General features: G+C 43.4%; 1 protein-coding gene across 2 annotated transcripts in view; it reads left to right on the top strand.

The window, feature by feature from the left end:
• Positions 1 to 20,093, top strand: part of usp6nl (USP6 N-terminal like) — a 65,165-nt gene extending 45,072 nt beyond the window's left edge. For both annotated transcript variants that reach the window (XM_084050534.1, XM_084050533.1), the window contains 11 exons: positions 3,384 to 3,426; positions 3,867 to 3,947; positions 8,393 to 8,500; positions 9,488 to 9,597; positions 10,637 to 10,685; positions 11,741 to 11,861; positions 12,566 to 12,660; positions 13,422 to 13,487; positions 13,965 to 14,064; positions 14,613 to 14,765; positions 17,159 to 20,093. In XM_084050534.1, coding sequence (XP_083906660.1) covers positions 3,384 to 3,426; positions 3,867 to 3,947; positions 8,393 to 8,500; positions 9,488 to 9,597; positions 10,637 to 10,685; positions 11,741 to 11,861; positions 12,566 to 12,660; positions 13,422 to 13,487; positions 13,965 to 14,064; positions 14,613 to 14,765; positions 17,159 to 18,756 — 2,524 coding nt within the window. In that variant the 3' untranslated portion in view covers positions 18,757 to 20,093. The remainder of the gene's footprint in view (positions 1 to 3,383; positions 3,427 to 3,866; positions 3,948 to 8,392; positions 8,501 to 9,487; positions 9,598 to 10,636; positions 10,686 to 11,740; positions 11,862 to 12,565; positions 12,661 to 13,421; positions 13,488 to 13,964; positions 14,065 to 14,612; positions 14,766 to 17,158) is intronic.
• Positions 20,094 to 23,255: the final 3,162 nt, after the last annotated feature.

Raw genomic sequence — 23,255 nt, 5'->3', positions numbered from 1 at the left:
CAGTGTGCTAAAGTGTTATATATATAGGCTGGCACATGTAGGCAGGAAGCTGCTGGGTTAGCCACAATCACAGGGCATCAGTGTTGGAGCTACAGCCCCGAAACACGGGACATAAACCATGCTCTAAGAGGAGGCGGGTTAGAGAGAGAGAGAACGTTTCTGAGATGGGGTGATGGAGGGATAGAGTGAAGAGAGAAAGACACAGAGAGGGGGGGAAAACAGTGATGAAGTCCAAGTGTTATTTGATTGGTAAAGACAGACATCCTCAGGTTATTTACTGAGCAGAGGAGCGAAATGAGGCCTTAACCCATTAAGACCAGGAGAAGCATCTGTGTCATTTTTAGATTTGAGCAAAAAAAGCATTATTTTACACTTCAAAAATAGCAGATATACAAGCTCATAGTGCCCGAGTGCCGCACTACGAGCTTGTAGATATGCTATTTTTGAAAAATCTTGACAATCTGAGCAAATCTTTGAATATGGTTGGCGGCGGTGGCTCAGGGGTAGAGTGGCCGGTTAGAGTGAACTGGAGAACCTCAAGGTTCCCAATTCGATCCCGGGCTGGGGGGCTCCCCCGACACTAACTCCCCTAGAGTTAGTGTTGAAGTGTCCTTGAGCAAGACACTGAACCCCTAATTGCTCCCGATGAGCAGGTTGGTGCCTTGCATGGTTTCCTCCGCCATCCGTGTATGAATGTGTGTGTGAGTGGGTTAATGGCACAATCAATGTAAAGCGTTTTGGATAAAAGCGCTATATAAATGCACCATTTACCATTTACCATATATTTTAAAGTGAACATTTTTACTCCAATCTTTCATTCTGGGGGTCCCTGGAACAAAATATTTTGAGATGGGGATCCACGGCCGAATACATACAGTATAATTTCGGGTGTCCTTGACAAATATGAAAAGGTGTGAGAACCACTGATATAGGAACATCATTTTTTTAGAAGACTGTTGGGATTCAGAAGACATTTGCAGAATCGGCCTCAGGTCTTAATGGGTTAAGCTGTGATCTGGAATTTATTTGAATGAATGAAACAATCTGTATGTTGTACAGTATGTTATAACTAGCACATCTGCAGTGGTTGGAGGTGATGTTCCTACTCTGCTGTCAGAGTGTCTGTCAGGTAGTACTAATAAGTAATAAGTAGTACTGCTTGAAGCTCATACGTGCAATATCTTCCGTAGCCAAACGGTCTGCATTTTGGCTGGGCGATAAAAAAAAATGTGGTCATTAGTGCGGGAGAGACCCCCGTGTCAAATCCTGGCTAGGACATAAAAGTCACAGATTGCAGCTTTAACCGGAAAAGGCTGGAAAGACCGTGGGGAGAAACGTGCCTCTTCATACTTTTCTTTTTTGGTTTAAAGCTTTTTTTTTTTAGATGGATGTGTACTGACATGGCTCCAGAGTGCAAAAGACAAGGGCAAAATCAAGGACTGGCTCACAGGACAGTCTAGACAGAGAGAGGAGCGTGTGACCACAAAGGGCCCGGAGACGGGTGATGCAACATTTACCCCAGGAGCATTTTCAGTGATGTTGTCCTAGCATAAACTGTACAATCCTGAGCGTCAATTGGAATCAAATTAACCCTTAAGGAGTGTACTGTGTGTATGTACCCCTTTTCTGCCTGCTCAGTCTCCCTGAGCAGTGTTTCCTGGTTTGGAGGTCAGAGGTCATGGAAGTCCCAGAGCAACTGCACAGGAAGTGAGGTCAACTCCCAGACTTGCGTTTCCTTCCTCTCTCTTGGACATTATCACAGCTTTAAGATGCAAATAGTGATGATTTCTAAAAAAAATATTTGCCAGTGTTTCCCCTAGGATGAAATTGTAGCAGCGGCAGTTTTTTGCCCTCAAATTATTAACCCATTAAAAAAGGGGGAAAGCATTTGTGTTTTTTGTGTTGGCTATTCAAAAATAGCAGATATACAAGCTCACAGAGCGCCACTTCGTGCCGCACTGTGAGCTTGTACATCTGCCTTTTCAGAACATTTCAAGAAACATCTTGAAAGTGTTTGAAAAATGTTGAAGTTTGGGGTTCAGTGCTCTACCTGCTAAGTTTTTATTCATTTATGTTTTCAGGCTTTTATACCTTTATTGATAGGACAGTAGGTTGACAGGAAATGGGGAGAGAGATGGGCAGTGACATAGCAAAGGCCGTTGGGATCGGGACTCTGAGCACTGAGCCCTAGGTGCCTGGACCGCTACGCCAGCGGGCCAGGCCCTACCTGCTGAGTTTTTGACCGTGATAAGCGGATCTGCATTGTTTGTCAATGAGCCGCGGTGTGTGTCCATCCAGCTGCGTAGAGAAGGAGCCCAGTCAAGCGCCATAGTAGGAGGTTGTCACACAGCCTGGCATTGACCAGACTGATAACATGAATTCACTCTCACGATCCTCGTATCAGTCTGGACTTCGGCCCATAGGGAGCGAGTATGAGAAATCAGAAAATGATCGGGCCAATCAGTGACTGCCTTTCAACTGCTGTCCGTTCAACAGTGAAAAGCATCAAAATCATTTTCTGATACTCGCTCCCTATGGGCTGAAGTCCAGACTGATACGGGGAGGAACGTGAGAGTGAATCCACGTTATCAGTCTGGCCAATGCCAGGCTAGTTGTCACATGCTCAAAAGGAACAGACCTACAAGCTATCAACACTCTATTTGAGCTTGTGCCGCCCATCGCGCAAAATGATGACATACCTGCAGGTCGGGGGCAGGGCCGTGCTCCATGGCTCAAAAACATTAAGGAGGATAGCAGATTATAAGGGGGAAGACGGGCAATCTTTCAACACTTGGAAGTACAGTATTGTCATTATATTGAGTTTGGGTCCCTCAGTATACACATATTGTTGTCCATTGTAAACTTTCTGGGCAGAAAATCGCTTTTAACCGCAAAGAATTCAACATCTAATTTGGTGTATTACTAAAGTTATATACCTGTAGAACTATAATGTATGACTCTTGGTACAAAGTAATAAGTAATGTAATATTGTTCCTTTTTAACCCATTCAATCTGGGAACACATCTGTGTCATTTTAGATTTGAGCATATTTGAGCCATTATTTTATACTTTGGCTATTCAAAAATAGCAGATATACAAGCTCATAAATAGCAGATCTACAAGCTGATAGCGCATATGAGCTTGTATATCTGCTATTTTTGAATAGCCGAAGAATTCAAAAATGACAGAGATGCGTTACCGGATTGAATGGGTTAAAATTAACTGAGATACTACTATATATATAAATACTGCATCATATCTCATCACTCCTTCTCCCACTTCTTCTTCCATATCCCTTCCCCTCCTCTTTGTTTCCCTTGACTCTGCTCCTCTCCTTCCATCCCTCCTTTCCTCTCCTCTATTCTTCTCTGCCCCCACTCTAGTGAGAAAGAACTACCGGACTCTGACTCAATATTGGAAGAGAGGGTGAGTGATGTTGATTCTCTTTAAATAATTCCTTTTCACTCACAAGTTAACCTACCTTCACCCCCCTTGTCCTTCACGGCTAAGAGTGAAAAAGAAAATGGGCTGATTTGCACAAATAATTATTACACCGACATGCTATAAATAGATCTGAGGTTGCTGAGCAAGTAGAAAGCTCTTGTATTTGACCACATGTCCTCCTCCTGCTCAATAACTTCCATTTCGAGGGTTCATTATAAGTTCAAGATAATATTCCATGGGTTCATTGTAAGAGTTTAAAATAACATCCAGTGTTATTGTGCTCCATTGCCGTCATCAAGACACAACTTCATATGACGACTGCTCATGGTTATTATTATTTTTAAGTTGTTTGATTGTTGACGTCAATGTCCTGGCCTTCTGAGAAAGAAGTATTAAACTTGTCACTTCCTGTGTCCGCTCAGCAAAAACACCTGGAGGTGGAGAGGACAACAAAATGGCTGAAGATGATGAAGAGCTGGGACAAATATAAGAACAGTGAAAAGGTGAGCTTTCTTCGTAGTCTGTCCACATAAATGGTGAATTTATACTGTGTACAGGGCCTTTATCCAAAGCGCTTTACAAAGTGCATCAAATTCACCCATTCACACACATATTCACACACCGATGGCAAAGGAAACCATGCAAGGCACCGACCGGCTCATCGGGAGCAGTTAGGGGTTCAGTGTCTTGTTCGAGGACATTTCGACAGTAACTCTGGGGGAGGGGGCACGGTGGCGCAGTCGGTAGCGCTGTCGCCTCACAGCTAGAAGGTCCTGGGTTCCATTCCCGTCGGGGACGCTGTGGGCGCTGGGGGTGTGTCTTCTCCTCCGCGTCACCAGCGCCCATACCCTAGGTGGGGTTGGCGAAAGGGCCCACTCTGTGTGGAGTTTGCATGTTCTCCCCGTGTCTCCAAGGGTAGTTATAATACCCTCACAAAAACATGTAGTAATCCTGGTCACTATACTGCCTCCCCCTGGTCAGCCGGGGCGCCTGATGGAGGGGAAGGGAACTGGTTGGAATAACGTGTTCCTTCCACGCGCTACGATTCCCAAGCGGTCGCTTTACCTCCTGATCCACTGCTGCATTGAAAAATGTTAATATGTTTTCAAACATTGAAAAACAGTGGAAATAGCAGATCTACATCCTCACAACACGTCGCATCGCGGCGAGCTTTTAAATTGTCTATTTCCACTATTTTTTTTTTCTTTGTATATTTAGGTTATTTGTCATGTGCCCTGTTCAACTTCAAATCCTAAAAAAGGATTGTAATGTTGACAGAAACACAATTAAATCGTTAATCGCAATTAATTCAGTGACAATTAATCGTCAGGTAAAATGTCCTAATCGTGACAGCCCTACCTACATGTGCATGTCACGGAACGCTCCTCGTTCCTGTTATCAAACATTAGCAGGCCGTTCCTCTCATCGTGCCCTCCTCCACCACCTCCGCCCCTTGTTAGTGACGTCTTACAGAAGTGTCGGGCTTCGCTTTGCCTCCCACTAGGCCGGTTAGAAGGAGCTGGTTGTCTGTTATAGCTGTTCATCATTAGTGCCTGATGGTTTTACATCTAGGCTGTGATAGGAGTGTGGCAGAGCCTAGGGGGATGCTTTCACCACATGTGGTGGGTTTGCGGGGGGGGGGGGTTAGATGGGGCATTTGAATTATGCTCGTCCATGGCAGTAAGCAGCTGCTCCCTGCTGGGTTTTTTTTTGTTGAGGAACTGTGTAGCAAGTAATAGTCAAGGACACGACTGAAGAACAGGAAGTGCTCTCCCCCCCCCCCCCTACACACACACACACTTCAGTTTCTCTCTCACCTTGACCCTGATCTTCTGTCTGTTTCCGTTCCTCTACTTTGCTTCAAGGCCAAGGGTATTCTCTTTTATCAGTCACTGCCATGGCTGTTCACACGGGTGAACAGGCCATGGTTGATACAATAATGTCTTGTATTCTCACCTCCTCCTGGCTGTTGAGGATATTTAGGGGACCAAGCAACCATGCAGTGCTGATGCAGACATTGGCTGGTTAGCATGGTGCACGCTGCGGCATTCCTTTAGATTTGAGCATTAAAGCATAATAATATGACATGACTTGGCACGGTTGTGGCATCTTTATGTTACCGCAAGTCCTCCTCGCTGTTGTTCAGATCAAATGGATTGCATGCTTGATTACAATGCTAACTATAGCATTATCCCAGCATTGTGGTGGCCTCTTTAATGGGAAGATTGTAGCCCCTGTAAGCCAGACTAAATCGATGCGATGCAGAATGCATAATTGAGTGTGGGGTGAGGGTGGGGTGATTGGACAATGCTGATTCAGGGTCCTTCTGGTGGGGTTGGTTGGTGAAGTGACAGTCAATCAATGCCGCAGTTGGGGTCCTGTTAAGTGCATGGCGCTGAGACCTCTTGATTGGAGAGAGATTAGATTAAAACAAACAAATCCACCCTCCATTTCCCTCGGGACCCATGATACAAAACATGCGTGCGAGTATTATGTACACACATTCATACAGGCGCGTGCACATGAACACATTCATCAACAGTAGATCTGTGCAGATGGCGCTTTCTTGAATACTTTCAAGTGAATGCACAAACACACGAATGCATGATTAGTCAAACATGCTCTCATTGACTAGCTCATCAGAGACTAATTACACAGCCTTCACACCCTTATGGATCCATTTGGTTCAATTTGTACACTTTAAAGGAGTTAAAGGAGTAGTTCACCCCAATACAAGATTATTTTCTTATTTTCTATCAATTAGTCACCCCATGAAGCCATTCATGGAGATTTTTTTGTTTTTGTCGCTTTCCTAAGCCAATAATTTGATGACCGGCGAAGTCTCCGGTACTGAGCAGCCACTCGGTTATCGAATTATTGGCTTAGGAATGCGACAAAAACTAAAGAATCTCAATGCATGGGGTGTGTAATTGATTGAAAAGGTTTTTTTTGGGTCAACTAATCCTTTAACTTAACACTTTTGTGTTAAGTGTAGGAACTATGAGTGTTGTTTAGGTTATGGTATGGAACACCTGCACACTTTGGGCCCTATTTTGTGTGTCTTAAGTACCAGATCTTAAGACCTGGAGGCGTGGCCAACGCTGTTTGTGTTTCCCAGACACAATGTACATCACATGCATCCTGACACCTGTGAATATACTGTAGATCATTGTCTCACTCTTAATGACTGTCTCTCCCTCTGTGTCTTGCTTCCTCCCTCCCTCACTGCCTCCCTTTCTCTCTTTTCCATTTGATAAATAATTCAGAGACATTTCAGGATTGTGGATGAAATGCGATTAACCTTGCGCGACCGCGCACTCTGAATGGCACACTTGAATTATCGTTGTTAAAGCTGTGTACAACACGGAGCAAGTTGTAAAGACAAGGTCCTTCTACTGCCCCACCCCCCACACACTCACACACACACACACACACACACACACACACACACACACACACACACACACACACACACACACACACACACACACACACACACACACACGTCATTCATAACACTTCCCTATCTGCTTCCTACCTCTCCACTTGGTTGGCTTTTAATAGCCGGTGAATTCACTGCTCCGATTAGCCTTAGGTTTTAAGAAGTAATCTTTCACAACCCGAGTCAAACACACTTTTCTCTCTTTGTGGACACTGAATTACTTGAGTCTCTTCTGCATGCATAGCACATCCAACCCTCACCCTAACCCCCCCCCCCCCCCCCCCCCAGCCCCCCCCCCCCCCCCCCCCCCCAGCCCCCCCCCCCCCCCCCACCACAACATTTCTTCTATCGTGCGCAGACACATACACGCACACACTGTCTTTCTTGGAGCATGTCCAGCCAGATGGTCAAAGCTCACCTTCCAAAGCCCTTTTCCTTCTCCTCAGGGGAGTGTGTGGCTGAGGCAGAACACGCACATGCACTCACGTTGTCCTTTCAGAAACTTTTAAATGAACACTATGCTCGCTCTCTCTCTCTCTCTCTCTTGTTTTATTCTTAACTCCCTCTTACCCGCACTTGTGGGAAACTATATGGTTAATGGCATAAACCATGCTAAAACAAAAAGTTGCTGCACACTCAACAATTTGAGTAAAAAAAAAAAAAACACCACAAAAAAAAGAAACGTTTTTTTAAATATTTATTATATATATATATTTATATTTTATCTCAATAAATTATTGCCAGGTTATTGACCAATTATTTTCATCAGCCAACACCTCATCAAGGAGTGCATCTCACCTATTTTCACTCTGCAACATGCTCTGTATTCTCACACAGCCAGATGATCAGAGATCTCTGCCTACCGAAACATCCGGGGAACGTTCAATTTAAGGGGCTAGAACTGTGTGATTCGGAAATGTCAAAAGAAACTGCATTGCAGAACCAATGCAAAGACTTTATAGGATGATCTTCTTCATATTGGGACGGCATCGGGATTGTTTTTTCAAAGCAGTGGGTGTAGCTTTGCTAGCGGCCATTCTCGGGCACATTGAAATTTGACGAAGTAGCCGGAGAGCTCCGATCGAGAAACGACATGCTCAACAGCACCGTGAGCCTTCATGCGTTGGGTCAAGTGGGCATCTGTGTCATTTTACATTTTAGCTATATATATAGGACATTGGTTGGCTTTTCAAAAATAGCACATATACAAGCTCATTGCTATTTTTGAAAGATTGTGAAAATTTGTATTATATTTTCTAAAGCGAACATTTTTAACTCATATCTTTGCTTCTGGGGGTCCCTGGAATAAAACATTTTGAGATGGGGGTACGTGGCCAAATACATATCATTTTGGGGGTCCTTGACATGAAAAAGTTTGAGAACCACTGATATAGAAACATAAGTTTTCCAGAAAACTGTTAGGATTCATTTGTTGAATCGGCTTCAGGTTTTAATGGGTTAAAGACAATAACAATGTCTACTCACCCTGGGTTCCCTTCCTTCCAGCTGGTGCGGCGCATCTACAAGGGAGTTCCCCTGCAGCTCAGAGGAGAGGTGTGGTGTCTGCTCCTTGACATTCCCAAAATAAAGGAGGAGAAGAAAGACTTCTATGAGGTAGGGAAGACGGGACCTGAAATCATGCTGCGTGTTTTTTCTTCTCTGGCCCTAAAACATTACGTCCGTATTCACCCAGGCTGCAGCGCCGGTCACAGTAAAATCTTCAGTGTTAACTCATTCAGTGCCAATGAAATAAAAAAATGCGAACCAGCAATTTTTCAATTTTCTTATACCTTTTTCACGTAGTCACAGAATATTTATCTCCAGTATAATCGATCCCCTGATGGGTGCTAATCACTGAGGGTTGCACTGTGTGGTTTCACAAATGTCAACGAGGTCATTGGACCTTGTTGACATTAATTGTTTATTGATACAGCCTTTTTCAGTAATAAGTTAAACAAGAAGTGAATGGAGCAGCAAATCTTCAAATGATGATATCTTGGGTTCTGAACGTTTTTTTATTTTTTATAAACACGTCAAACACGCTATTGGCACGTTGCGCCGTTGCGGTAAAACACGTCAATGGCACTCAATGAGTTCATTTATCCAGACCATTTGTAACTCAGAGAGTGTACAGCTGTAACAAAATGGACCCTTATGGGGTCCATTTGGTTACATTTGTACAATCTCAGAAATTGCAGTATGCAGTGCAGTCACAGAGAAGCTAAAAGAAGAATCCTCCCTGCCTCTTGTTTACACCTTTTGGATACCTTTGCCAATTTAAGAAATGCGTGCGCCACAGGATCCCTCATTACAGCACAGGCCTCATAAAGATTCATAGGCAAGTAAACAAGCAGTGGCTTTATTTGATTTCACAGAGATGTCATTATTATGGGCAGCAGGGGGTTTTGGAGGATGTGTGTGTGCTTGTGCGCAAGCACTAAAGTAAAGTTTGTGTTTCCTCTGAGCCAGAGTTGGGTTGGCCTTATTAGTGGGTTGTTGCAGACAGGCTAGGTCAATGAGTACAGTATACGCAGGATCATTCCTCTTTGAAGTCTCTCTCTCTCTCTCTCACGCTTGTTTGTTTATTCCCTCCATCTTCAGAAGCTAAAGGCCAGAGCGAGAGGGGTGTCCCCCGACATCCGTCAGATTGACCTGGATGTTAATCGCACCTACCGTGACCATATTATGTTCATGCATCGCTACGATGTCAAGTGGGTATTCATCCCTACACTGCACCAATATACCTTATACATTCACTGCAGCACTATACAATGTACATTCACTGCACCAGTATACATTCACTGCACCAATATACAATGAATGTGTGATTCTTTTCTAATCTTTTACATGATTTTAAGACACTGAACATAAAAACACAACTACAAAACATCACAATCCGTTCACAACTGAAAGCAGCACTATTAACATAGCACACACAAAAGCAGGAAAAGCATCAAGTTCAAAATCCCATTATGCGTAATTGGTTGTCCAGTGCTACATCCCCTCTGACATTTCACGGTATGGAACTGAGAGAGCACATTTCCACTTTTCTGTGGTTTGACTTCTGACATCCATGATAAACGGGAACTAAAGCTGTTTTATTTGCTGCTCTAATATCCTGTTTTACACCACTGAAATGACCCAGTGGGCCATTTCCAACACTGCAGCTCATCTATAAAGGAAGAAGGCACTGGAGCAAACTCGGACATTTAGAGACTTTTTTTTTATCACAGGGTGCAGGCAAAAAGTATGTGACGTTTCGATGTCGATACATCTTCACCAGGTGACCTGATGAAAGATGTATTGACATCGAAACCTTGTCACGTACTTTGCCCCAGTGCCTTCATATCTACTACTCCTGAGACTCACCGGACCAGCCTGAACTTGGCTTGGGACCAATGGAACCCAATTGTTACTGCAGCTCATCTACTTTGCTTGGATTTTATTTTATTAGGGCTGTGACAAGGCTACACACATTCATAGTTTGATTACTGTACACGAGTTGTGTCTCAGAAGCTGCCAAAAAGTAGCAGATTTACAAGCTCACAACGCATCGCATTGCCACATGTTGAGAGCTTGTAGGTCTGCTATTTTTGAGAATGCGACACCGGTGCGCATCCAAGTGTAACTCTGCCTTGATAAAATGTTGTGATAAACATTACTCAAACAACTCCACAACAGTTGGATGGGAAAACATGACCTTTACAGTGAATATGATGTGATGAGACTGATGTGTGTTTGTGTTTACAGGCAGCAGGCCCTGTTTCACGTCCTCACAGCCTACTCCATGTACAACACGGTGCGTCACACACACTCACACTAGGTCTAGAAAACAGACAACCTTTGACAACAAGAAACTTGTACACCACGGTAGTCTGTAGTGCATGTGCTGTCACCATTCTGAAATGTAACTGACGATTAATTGTCACTGAATTAATTGCGATTAACAATTTAATTGTGTTTCTGCTATTGAACATTGGAGTATATGAATAAAGATTACATTTCTGTTTGGCTTTTAGGATTTGAACGATTTTGCACGGGGCAGAAATGACAAATAACCTAAATATACAACCTAAAATAACCTAAATATACAAAAAAGAAAAACATTATTAGTGGAAATAGACAACGTGTCGCATCGCGAGGCGTTGTGAGCTTGTAGATCTGCTATTTCCCCTCCAAAAAATAAATGTTTGAAAATATATTAACATTTTTCAACATAGAAACGATTATGTCAAATCATTGTGAATTAGGCGATTATGTAATAATTGTGACAGGCCTACATGTGCATTTAGTTTTGTTCCAGACTTTATTCCGGAAATTCTTTCAGTTCCAGACAAAAGGAATTACATTTTGACCAATCTGTAGGGTAGAGCATGTAATACAATATAAGTAGCACATCTACAGTGGTTTGAGGTGGTTTCCCAAATCTTCCACTGAGAAATGTAGACCCTGGTATTGGGGACGCAAGGTATCGCCCGAAGCTCAAAGCGCATTATCTCTGCCTGCCCAAGCGGCCATTCTGTCTTAGCTCAGTGGTAGCAATTTAATCTCCCGCACACGAGACCTGGGTTGAAATCCCAGGAAGGACATCAATCTGGATCGCAGCTTTAAAGCACTAGAGTGCCATATCACATACTGTACAAAGGTGGAACAGACATTATGCACATAACTCTCATTTGGATAATACTGTATGTCTGTCACCAGAGGGCTTGGAGGTTCACACTTGACGGATGCTTGGTCACAGGAATTACTGTTTGGCCATTCGGCAACATAATATCTCTAAACGTTTAGGCCATCATGCTGCCTCACTGAGTTTGTGTGTGTGTGTGTGTGTGTGTGTCTCTCTCTCTTCAGGAGGTGGGATACTGCCAGGGCATGAGTCAGATAACAGCTCTGTTACTGATCTACATGAATGAGGAGGATGCATTCTGGGCACTGGTCAAACTACTGTCTGGGCAGAGGCACGCCATGCATGGTACATAGAAAACAAACTTACGTCACCGAAAGGCTTAGTCGGGGAAACTTAACCCGCCTGACGCGCTGGCTTGTTCCAAGATTCTGCTTTTGGTAGCTTCATTAATGGTTAAAACAATCCATGAAACGGCATCTAAAAGGTTAAAAACAGCGATCATACAGTGATATCAAAAGCATTGTCAAAGCGGTCAGCAAAAGTATGACGTCCCCGCTCACCCCCTTCTCCATTCATAAATTCCCCCAGGTGAACAGCTGACTTCACTACTACTACTGACTGATATACTGTACCACCAACACCACCACGTGACTCGAATCCCCGTTGTGACCAATGATTCAATTAAGAATACAATAACAAACCATTATATTATCTATAGCTGGCGCCTACAACGGTGTATAGACTACACACATACTGTACACACTCTCAGATATACATTTACACATCTTACACAGGTTATTGCCTCTGGGCCCTAAGAGTGGGGAAGAGATTAAACATAAACTCGGAGGGTTGTAGACACGGATCATTAAATTGATTGCGGGTGAGCTGATGCAGACTTTCCCATTGATAATGCTGTGTGATCTCAGCTGGCAGGCATGGACTGTATAAAAGGTCTCCCAGCGTTTACCTCTCTTCCTTAACCCCTCACACCTACACTTGCTCCTCTTCATCCTCTCTCTCTCTCTCTCTCTGCTCCTCCCATCCGGCAGGGTTTTTCATCCCTGGCTTTCCGAAGCTGATGCGATTCCAGGAGCACCACGACCGTATCCTTAAGAAGATGATGCCTAAACTGAAGCAACACCTGGTGAGATGATCGCCTTGCATGTGTACCACACGCACACGTACACACACACACACACACACACACACACACACACACTAAACCTGCAGTGCATACACAACCAAGGCGCATGACAGCCCCTAAGCCCACTAGTATGGGAGCTCTGAATGGTGTGCTGGCAGCAGCCTTTGATGTACAGATTAAAGCAGGCTTAGGTAAGGTCCATTTGGTTCCATGTGTATACTCTCAGAGCAGTGTTGATTTTGTCGACTAAAACTATGACGTAAAATGTCATTGACTACCTTTTTTCACTAAATAAAAGCGAAATAAAAACTAAGCTACGATGACTAAAACTAAGACTAAATATGTTGACAATTTCATCAACAAATAAAAACTTGACTAAAATGTTAAGGAGTGACTAGTGGAGAAGAGATCCAGTAGAACTAAAAGACAATACATTTTATGTTTGGTTGCGCTCTGAAAATAGCAGATCTACAAGCTCACAACGCGTCGCAGCATGACGCGTTGTGAGCTTGTAGATCGGATATTTTCAGAATGCAACCAAGTGTAAAATCTGCCATTACGACGCCATCAAGGCACCGCCAAAATACATTTTAGTCGACTAAATCAACTGTAGATTTAGTTGACAATAATCTTATGATATTTAGCCAACTAAAACTGGACAAAAACTAAAATATTTCAGAGGACTAAAATATGACTAAAACTAAATCAACACCGTCTCAGAGTCCAACTAATACTGAGGATTTGACTGTGTGTTGCTGCAGGACAACCAGGAGGTGTTCACCAGTCTGTACACAATGAAGTGGTTCTTCCAGTGCTTCCTGGACAGAGTGAGTAATATTTCTAATGGCTGTGATCCATGTTCAGTGTTTTTTAAAGTTTTATTTTTTTATGTTCAGATGCCCAAACCTATGAAAAACAATCCTTGCATGTTATGTAAATGACCATTGAATCGGCTTCTGAACGGATTATCTTGTTTTTTGTTTGGTTGCATCCTTGGTGATAAAACCTTGATGTGATTTAATGTCTTGTAATCTTATTTAACCCATTAAGACCTGAGGCCGATTCTACAAATGCCTTCTAAATCAGTAGTTCTCACACTTTCAAGATTGCAAATATAAAAGCTCGCAGTGCGGCACGAAGTGACGCGCTGTGAGCTTGTAGATCTGCTATTTTTGAATAGCCAACGTATAAAATCTAAAATGACGCAGATGCTCTCCCGGTTTCAATGGGTTAAAGACATAAGATGTGAGACACAAGATTTGATGACTTATCTCTCTTGCTTCTCTTTTTTCTTTCTCTGTCAGACGCCCTTCACGCTGACCCTTAGGATCTGGGATATTTACATCTTAGAGGGAGAGAGAGTGCTTACTGCCATGTCCTACACAGTCCTCAAACTGCACAAGAGTAAGACATCTCACTCACCAAGAATGTCTTTGATTGCCACTCAAGCACTGTGGCTCTTGTATTAGTTGATCTGCAAAGCGATTGTGAAGCTATTGTAATGAAGCTGTATGTCTTTGTACTGTTATATGCACAGTGTGTCCCTCTGTCTGCATACGCTGTCAATACGCTATGTCACCATAACATCACAATTCAAGGCCATGAAATGTCCTAGATAAAATCTCTAGCTCCATATCTGGCAAATGGTGTAATTTGACGGTTCACGGTCAATAAGGTGAATTATTATTTTACACACCGTCATACATAAACTCTGAACTATTCGTTCTAGGGTGCGACTCATTGCATTTGAAAGCTTGTCTCAAGCCATTTACCTGCATTACGTTTCTATGATGCAAGAACATTGGGTAAATCAATGTAGAAGTTTGGCGTTTCCATAATATTTGACCGTCAAACTATTAACACTAGTACACAGCGTTAACTATGCACAATTCTTGGTCGCACATATTATTAAAAGTAATAAATCTGGTGTGTGTGTGTGTGTGGTTTTACAGAGCACCTGCTAAAGTTGTCCATGGAGGAGCTGGTAGAGTTTCTGCAGGTGTCTTTGTCTAAAAACTTCTTCCTCGAGGATGATTTTGTGGTCGAGCAGTTACAGCAGTCAATGGTGGAGCTCAGGAGGGCCAAACTAGAGCTACCTGCTCCAGGTACAGCCATTTTGTCTCTCACACACACTCACTCACGCACGCACGCACGCACGCACGCACACACACACACACACACACACACACACACACACACACACACACACACACACACACACACACACACACACACACACACACACACACACACACACACACACACACACACACACACACACACACAGGTCTCACATGACATAGTATGTTGTCACAACCATCCAATAGTCTAATTTGTCACACAGAACACACCTGTATTCACATGCACTGCCACATACAGTAGGTCACACGAGCTGCCCAGGGTCTTTCTTGCTTTTGTTTTGTGGTATTCGTAGATATAACGTTAGTGTCTGATGACTTGCTATCTCTGTCTTTTGCTTAATTTCCTATCTCTCCCTCTTTTTTCAAATGATGTCAGCCTTCAAAAGTGTGTCTGTGAGCGATGCCCACATCCCCTCCTACAACAGTAACCGGTGGGCAAATCCTGACTGGTCTTTCCCTCTTCATCTTGTTGTCCATCTGTCCCTCAGTCCGTCCGTCTGTCTGTCCGCCTGTCTGTCCAACAGCACTGGGGTTTAATCATCGAAATAGTTCTCTATTAGTAGTTGTTTCTTCCTGCTAATGTTTGAACTAAGTTCAGTTGCGCTGCTTTCGTTTTTTATATGAAGTCTTGCAATGGCTGGGTTCCCTCTTTACTTTTTTTATTTCTTTGTTTTTTCTGGTCTGGACTGTTTTCTTTTCGCTCACATACTCGGAAGCAAAAACGGTTAATAGCAGTCCGAAAATCGCCATTGTCACCTTTATTACTACACATGTTATTTAAGTCTACACAATAGATCTGACACATATTCTAGAATTGAAGCACACTGTTGGAGCATTCCTGTCGTTCAGAGCCTGCACACAGCCATGACAGTAGAGATCTATATTGTCGGCCTGTTCACTGACAAGATAATGAGCCACTTTTTACAACACTGGAGGCTTCTGTTAAAGTGGCTCCTAGAGGCCTATCTTTTAACCATCTGCTGCCACAAAAGCCAGACGCCACTGAATCTGCTGGCATGAAAAGGGGATTTTTTTTTACTAGGTCGTCACGTTTGTTAATCAGAATTATTTAGCTGACAATTAAGTTCCTGTCTTCGGGTCTCGTAGTTGGGAGTTTTGGTTTTCGACTGGTGACATGGCATCCTGCACCCGACCCCTACTACAAACCAAATGGGCAGACATTTTAGTTTGTGGTAGTGTTGATTTTGACAGCAGATTTTGATTCACTTTTAGTCATAGTCTTCTGAATCAAATTCCATTTAGTTTTGGTCATATTTTAGTCATCTGAAATGTTTTACTGTTAGTCTAGTTTTAGTCGACTAAATATCATAAGATTTTAGTCTGCTAAATCTACAGTTGATTTAGTCGACTAAAATGTATTTTGGCGGTGCCTTGATGGCGTCGTAATGGCTGATTTTACACTTGGTTGCATGCTGAAAATAGCCGATCTACAAGCTCACAACGCGTCGCGGCGCGTTGTGAGCTTGTAGATCTGCTATTTTCACACCTGAGCGGAGCCAAACATAAGATGACTTGTCTTTTAGTTCAATATATTTAGTTTTGGTTATCATAGCTTAGTTTTTATTTCGTTTTCGTCAGTGAAAAAAGGTAGTCGATGAACATTTTTTGTCATAGTTTTAGTCGACGAAATCAACACTGGTTTGTGGATTTAGTACCAATAAGGTCACTTCCTGGGTTACACACCCACAACACTTTCTTTTCCTCCAGCTGCTGTCTTCTGGCGTCACCATGGTGATCATAGAACACTCTTTCCCTTACAGTCTCCTCAACACATCCAGTGTCACCTCCTGTCTGCGTATTGTACATGTTTTTGTCAACTGTACTGTATATAATTTTGTAATGTAGTAAATTCAGTAATTAGTAATTATAAATACATATGTATATATTTTGTATTCATTTATGCATTATTTGTCTTTCAGTGTTGGAATGGTTATATTTAAGCAATATAACTACATTTTATTAATCAAGAGGTATTTCTTTATGACAGACAGTTTGATGGAATAGAGTGAGACTCATAATTTCAGAGGCTACTCATTTGAGTGGCACTTAATTGAGCACCGCCAGCGAGCTGGGAACTAATATTAAACACAATTTCCGAGATTTTTTTTGTTTCTGTCCTTATTTCCTCGCCTGTGGAAATGTGATTCTGTTGTCATGAATGTAATTCTCCCTTATGTTTTACCTCCCTATGGCAGTGGTGTTGCATGACTCCATGTACCTGTTGTGAATTATCATCTGATGTGACCTAAAAAAAAACTCGACAGTATATTAATCCATTGCTGTTCAGTTTCAATTTCTTTGTCCCACTAACCTCTGTCCTCTGTTTCACTGGACAGGTAAAGAGGAAGAGCTTCCCAAGAAGCCTCTTGGCCAGCTTCCTCCTGAGCCGGCAGCGGTCGTGGTGAACCACATGGCCAACGGTCAGAGCCACGCTCAGCCGGCCGAGCCTCCGAGAGACCCAAGCCCCCTACCGGAACGTCAGCAGCACGATAGCCGGCCCCCGAGCCGGGCACGCCGGGACTCCCTGGACAAGCTGAAGAAGAAGGACGCTCGCTCCAGAGGGTCGGGGGAGATCGGCGCCGGAGCCGACCACCGGAAGCAGCCTTCCGCCTCGACCTCCGCCATCACCACCCCGGAGAAGGCGGTGACTCCGTCCCCAGTGCCCGCCGCTCCCGTATCGGTAGACGGAGGGAGGTCTCAGAGCCACGCCGCCGCTAACCACAACTCCAACGCGGCCTCTAGCTCCCGAAGGGACATCACGCCACGCTGGGTCAAGCCCTCTGATTCTAAGCTGGAGGCGGCCAAGAAGGCGGCGGCGCGTGAGACCCAGCTGAGCCGAGGCGCCTCGCCGGCCGGCTCCAGCCCGGACGAATCCATGCTGCCCCATCGGCGGCCCCGGTCCAGAGGCTTCGTGCCTGGCTCTGACCGTGGCTCTAACGCGTCCCAGTATGACAACGTGCCGGGCCTGCCCGAACAACAGGACTTTGAGGTCTTGGAGCTGGAGAGACCCCCTTCCAGGATGAAGACCCCACGCAGCGAGACCTCGTTCAGCACGCCGTCCCTACGGCAGCTCAGCCCGAGCCACACGCCCAGCCTGGCAGGGAGCATGGTCTCCGTGGCGACGGGGCCCAGGCACTCTATCCCTCCTCCGCTGTCCTTAAACAGTCCAGCAGGGCTCCAGCCCGCCTACCCCGGCGTCCATGGCCAGTACCACACCCCTCCCCAGCAGTACTCTCCCAGCAGGCCCACCATGATGCCCCTCTACCATCCCCCCTACGGCGTAAGTCTGGAGCACAGAGGAGAGGAGAGACACTACGCCCCACCCTCCCGAGCTCCGACGCCTTCGGGTGTGGCGTACGGGGACAGGGCGTACGCTACCACTGAGCGGCATCCCAACAGTCTCTCCCCAGAAAAGGCCCTCATGAACAACTCGTACGCCAGCTACCGCAGGCAGCCGCTAATCTCCGCCCATGAACCCCGGAACCCCCCAGGGCCCGGCCCGGAACGCGTCCTACAGCTGGAAAGCCCCAGCAGCACAACCCCCGTGTACTTGCGACAGCCCACTCGACTCACCTCTACTGCACAGGTCTACTCTCAGGCAGACTACAGGTACGAGGGGCACAGGCATAATTACGTGCCGGAGGGGCCGGCGCCGGCCCCCGATGGACAGCCTTGGGGTCTGGAGGGCGAGTTGCCACCTCGCTCCCCAGGAGGGATGCCCCGCTCGCCCAGCTTCCAGAAGGCCCAGATGACTCCCGTCCAAGAGTTCACTTTCCCCTCGGATCCCGACGGCCTGCTTCACTACAGGACACAGTTCCAGGAGCAGCCGCCCGTCATAAGGCAGCAGCAGCTCCAAACGGCCCAGCTGTTTGGAGGACCACACTACAGACACGCACAGGAGGCTTTTGCCATGCAGGAGTCTATGTTGCTGTGACAAGAAGAGAGACGGCAACAGGAGGGGTGAAGAGACACTGAAAATACTGACATGTAGTCACTGACACTGTGGCAAAGGCAAGCAGTAGTCCTAGCGTTGTTAGGAGCCTTGTTTTGGTTCTGTTCTTTTGTTTCCTTGTGCTTTATGTGTGAATTACTGACCTTCTGACTGTCTCAATGCATCGTAACGTTGCAGGACACACCAGCTTCTGACGTTTTTACTGATCACTTTAAAAGAAAAATACTGACTGAAGATTTTATTTTATTTTTGGATGTGAAATCATTATACAGTATATATATATATATATACATATATAATACTGTATATATATATACAATTTAGAGTCTGAAATGTACAGTAAATATTTTTTTGTTAATATACTGAGTTATTCGACTTCATCAATAGCAGGCGGGTGATTCTCCTGCAGACAAACTCAGTGATTTATTTTCCATTTTCTTCATTCCATCTTTATTTTTGTATGTTATGTTAATTCCAAATATCTACATTAGAGGTCATTTTTTCCTTTTGCTCATGAATATCTTATTTTTCAAAGAGAGGAAATAATGGTATGTCAAATAATATAATTAGAAAACGGTGACAACTGAAGCACTGTAAGTTATAACTCCCATTTACATTTTAAGCACCTCCACTGTAGAGAGAGTCGTTTTTGGAAATTGGGGATTGTTTTTCCATTGAGATTACTCTTTGCTCAGTTTCAGTGATAATTGTTTTTTGTTTGGTTTTCTGATGTGCAATGCATTTCTCTTTACCACATGAAGTACAGTACATAGTGTATTTACTGTACATGTGTGTACCTGAGGCCAGTGAAATTATTTCACTGAAATTCCATTCCTGACTGTAGACTCGAGGACCAGTGTGCCACTTAGTGAGGACTTGTGAAATACTGGGTTTTTTGGTTTAATTTGATGGTTTTAAATCCAGTTTCCTCTGATAACCAAGACATACAGTACTGTACATTTTATACTTGTAGTACACCAGTGAGTTTTCAGCACATACAGTAGTTAGTCCACAGTCAGAGAAGGGTTTAAACTGGTGTTTCAATACAATGCATCAATATTGAGTTAACTTCTCTCACCACAGTTATACTGACTGTTCAGTATTGCCACTTCCACTGAAGTCTTAATTAAATACACAGCAATCACACGTTAGCCACATTCCATAATGTTCTGCTTGTTTTGATACAGTTTCTATCATTCTCAAACAGTATTGCTATGCTGTTCCATACATCCCTAAGTTATGATTTTGTTATGTTGAATGACTAATTTCAATCCATTCTGATACTTTTGCCTAATAAAACGACTTGGGGTGTAAATGAATCCGTGCATCTATCATTGACTGCGTGTGCATGTGATGTAATGTCATGTCATGCATATGTAACGTGTAGCTGTGAACATGCTCCAGATTGTACATTCCTGTAGGATTATTCTCACCCTGATTGTTTTATATTTAAGGGGCCAGGGCCATAGGGCTTTTGGTCCCTTATTTTTACTTGTATACGCTTGGTACATTTTTTTGCATACTCTGCCACCTAATGGACAAGAGAGGGAATGTAGGATTGATTTTTACCTACAGAAACTGACAGGGGGAAATGCAATTTCACCTCCAAATGCTGAGTAAAGATAAATGAATATTTTGTACCTACAGTATATGTCAAGTTAACAGCTCAAAAAAGGATCACATCTAAATTCTGTGGTTCAAGGACAGATTCATACTACCGTATGTGATTATGCCGGCCTGATTCACAATTGTTCATATGAATAAGATAAATAGTTATAGACTGACTTGACTTTGGCACAGAGCAATATCCAGCAAATTGCAATCACACCTTGTGTTCATTCTGAAGTAAGTTAAACTGTTGAATATATATCATATTCATAGTACAATCGTTGGTTCAATCCAGGCTTGCCTGTTAATTTTATCATGAATAAGCTGTGTATATTATATTATTAACCATAAAATTAACACTGGAACTGCATAAACAACACAATTGGGTTTGGCCATCATTCAGTAATATCTATAACGTCCGTCCGTCCGTCCGTCCGTCCGTCCGTCCGTGAATGGCTAATCTCTGGCACCGTTGGCCCGATCGACGTGAAACTGCACACTCCCTGGATGCCAGAGCAGAACCTCTGCCACAATTATGTCAGATGGGCCTGTTGTTGCGCCAACAGGAGGTCGATTTTTGTTAAACACTTTTTATGTTTATATTACTCCTACAGATTTTGTCCAAACATTACCCAAATCGGTACACAGTATCTCTATAGTCATGTGATCAAAATGGATCCGTTATATTTGTCTTAAGAGTGTTTCTGTAGTGGTCTAATGGTCTGACTTTCAGCACGGAGAGTCTATGTTGAAGTCCCAGTCCTCCTATAGTTCAAAGCTAACATACAAAAGAATGCTTCAACAGTACTAAGAGACATAATGCTGAGTGACTGAATGACGGTGTATAGTAGTCTAATGATCAGACTCAGCACCGAGATTCCATGTTCAAATCCCAGTCCTCCTATAGTTCAGTGCTGGAGTATTTCAACTTAAATTTACTAACTGAAGGTTAGCATACAAAAGAATGCTTCAACAGAACTAAGAGACAAAATTAAGCCATGAGAGACTGAGTGATAGTGTAGTGATCTCTCAGAGCAGAGATTCCATGTTCAAATCCTGTTCGATGTTGAAGTGCTTTGGAATTTTCATGGCTAAAATACAAAAGAACGCTTCATCAGTACTAAGAAACGTTGGACTAATGATTGAATGCTCAGCACAGAGGTTCCAAATGCTCTGCTACAGAGGCAGCCTGACATCCCTGTCACAGCCCTGTAACATGATACTGACATCAGTATCATGTCAGTATCATGGTCAATATCATGTCAGTGTCATGTCAGTATCATGGTCAATATCATGTCAGTATCATGTCAGTGTCAAGATACTGATGTCTCTTGTTTGAGTCCCAGACATTCTGTTGGTACGTTTTGAAGCTATCCTATATTAAAATCGGCTTAAGGGAGGACCGGAGGCGGGCATCTGCTATTTTTGAATAGCCAACGTATAAAATATGGATAAAGGGTTAAATTTATTGTGGTGCTGTTCTAACACATTTTGCTGGGGATCCCCTGGAACCCCCTAAAGGACCCCTAGGGTCCATGGACCCCACTTTGAGAACCACTGGCCTATACCGCAGAATAACATTTCTCACTAAATCCATGTAGCTTACTAACCCAGTAACCAACAAATTATAAAGAACACTTAGTTGATTATTTATCTTACATGTTGACATTGTATAGTCATACACTGACTGAGCTGGCAGTGTGCCCAGTATTAACAGAGAACAGTATGATTCAAAGGTGAATGCTTTGCCAACTGAGCTACCCAAGCACACTACTGCATAACGGTTGGTGTTGATTTTATTTTTCAGGGATGGATTCTGTCACCTCACTAAACCTCACATTCTATGTGATTAGTAAAGTAACTAAGTACATTTACCCAAGTACTGTACTTCAGTACAATTTTGTGGTATTTTTTACTTTACTGGTGTATTTCCAATGTTCAGTACTTTTACTTCTACTCCACTAGATCTCAAAGGCAGATATTTAACTTTTTACTCCACTACAATTATTTTGGTATTTTAAGTACATTTTGATGCCAATACTTTTGTACTTTTACTCCAGTACATTTTGAATTCCGGACTTTATCTTGTAAGGGCATGGCCACACCAAACTATGGCTGCACGCTGATAAACTCCATGTGATTTAGTTCAGCTTTTCAGTTCAGTATGCTGGCAGCATTCAATAAGGGAAGTTAGAATAGAGCTATTCTTAGTTTGATGTGCTATTTTCTGTGTTTTATAATTGAAGCCACATTATATTTTTTTGGTTTTATAAGTATTAATTGTAGGTTAAGAACCAGTTTCTGTAAATAAACACCCTTGAAGAGAAGACCGAAGCCTTTCACTGCATCTTACCGATGCACCACAGTGGTTACATCTTTCCATCCAGCAGCAACTTTGCAGATTTTGTACCCAAATCTTATTTTAATGAAGTTGAGGACATAATAAACGTGCATTTTGTGTATTTTTCTGTTTTGAACATGATTTCGGCATGATCTACTTCCTGTACTACAATGGACTACAGCCCATGTTTCCTGTAGTTCAAGTCAGACTGGCTCACTGGCCCCTCCAGCTGATGTCAATCACCTTGTTGACTGCTCTAAGGTGTCAGGTATGAGAGTTACCTTGTCTAGCAGCACCTCCACCCAAAGAGATTTCAAGAACCTTTTTACCTCCTCTGTGAAGGGCACCATGAGTGACACTGCCACAATAACTAGAAGATATGTAAACACCATCTAACAACATCAATATTTACAAAACTAACAACAAAAACAAAACTCCTGTCACTCTCTGTTCCCTGACCACTTGGTACAGTCTGACTAGGTATTTGACAGTCTTCACAAGGTGATTGACATCAGCTGGAGGGGCCAGTGTG

Source organism: Gymnoscopelus microlampas (assembly GCF_963454915.1).
Source record: "Gymnoscopelus microlampas genome assembly, chromosome: 23".
In the NCBI taxonomy this organism is placed as follows: domain Eukaryota; kingdom Metazoa; phylum Chordata; class Actinopteri; order Myctophiformes; family Myctophidae; genus Gymnoscopelus; species Gymnoscopelus microlampas.
Note: the sequence above shows the minus strand (reverse complement) of the source record. Positions and strands in the feature narration are given on the sequence as shown.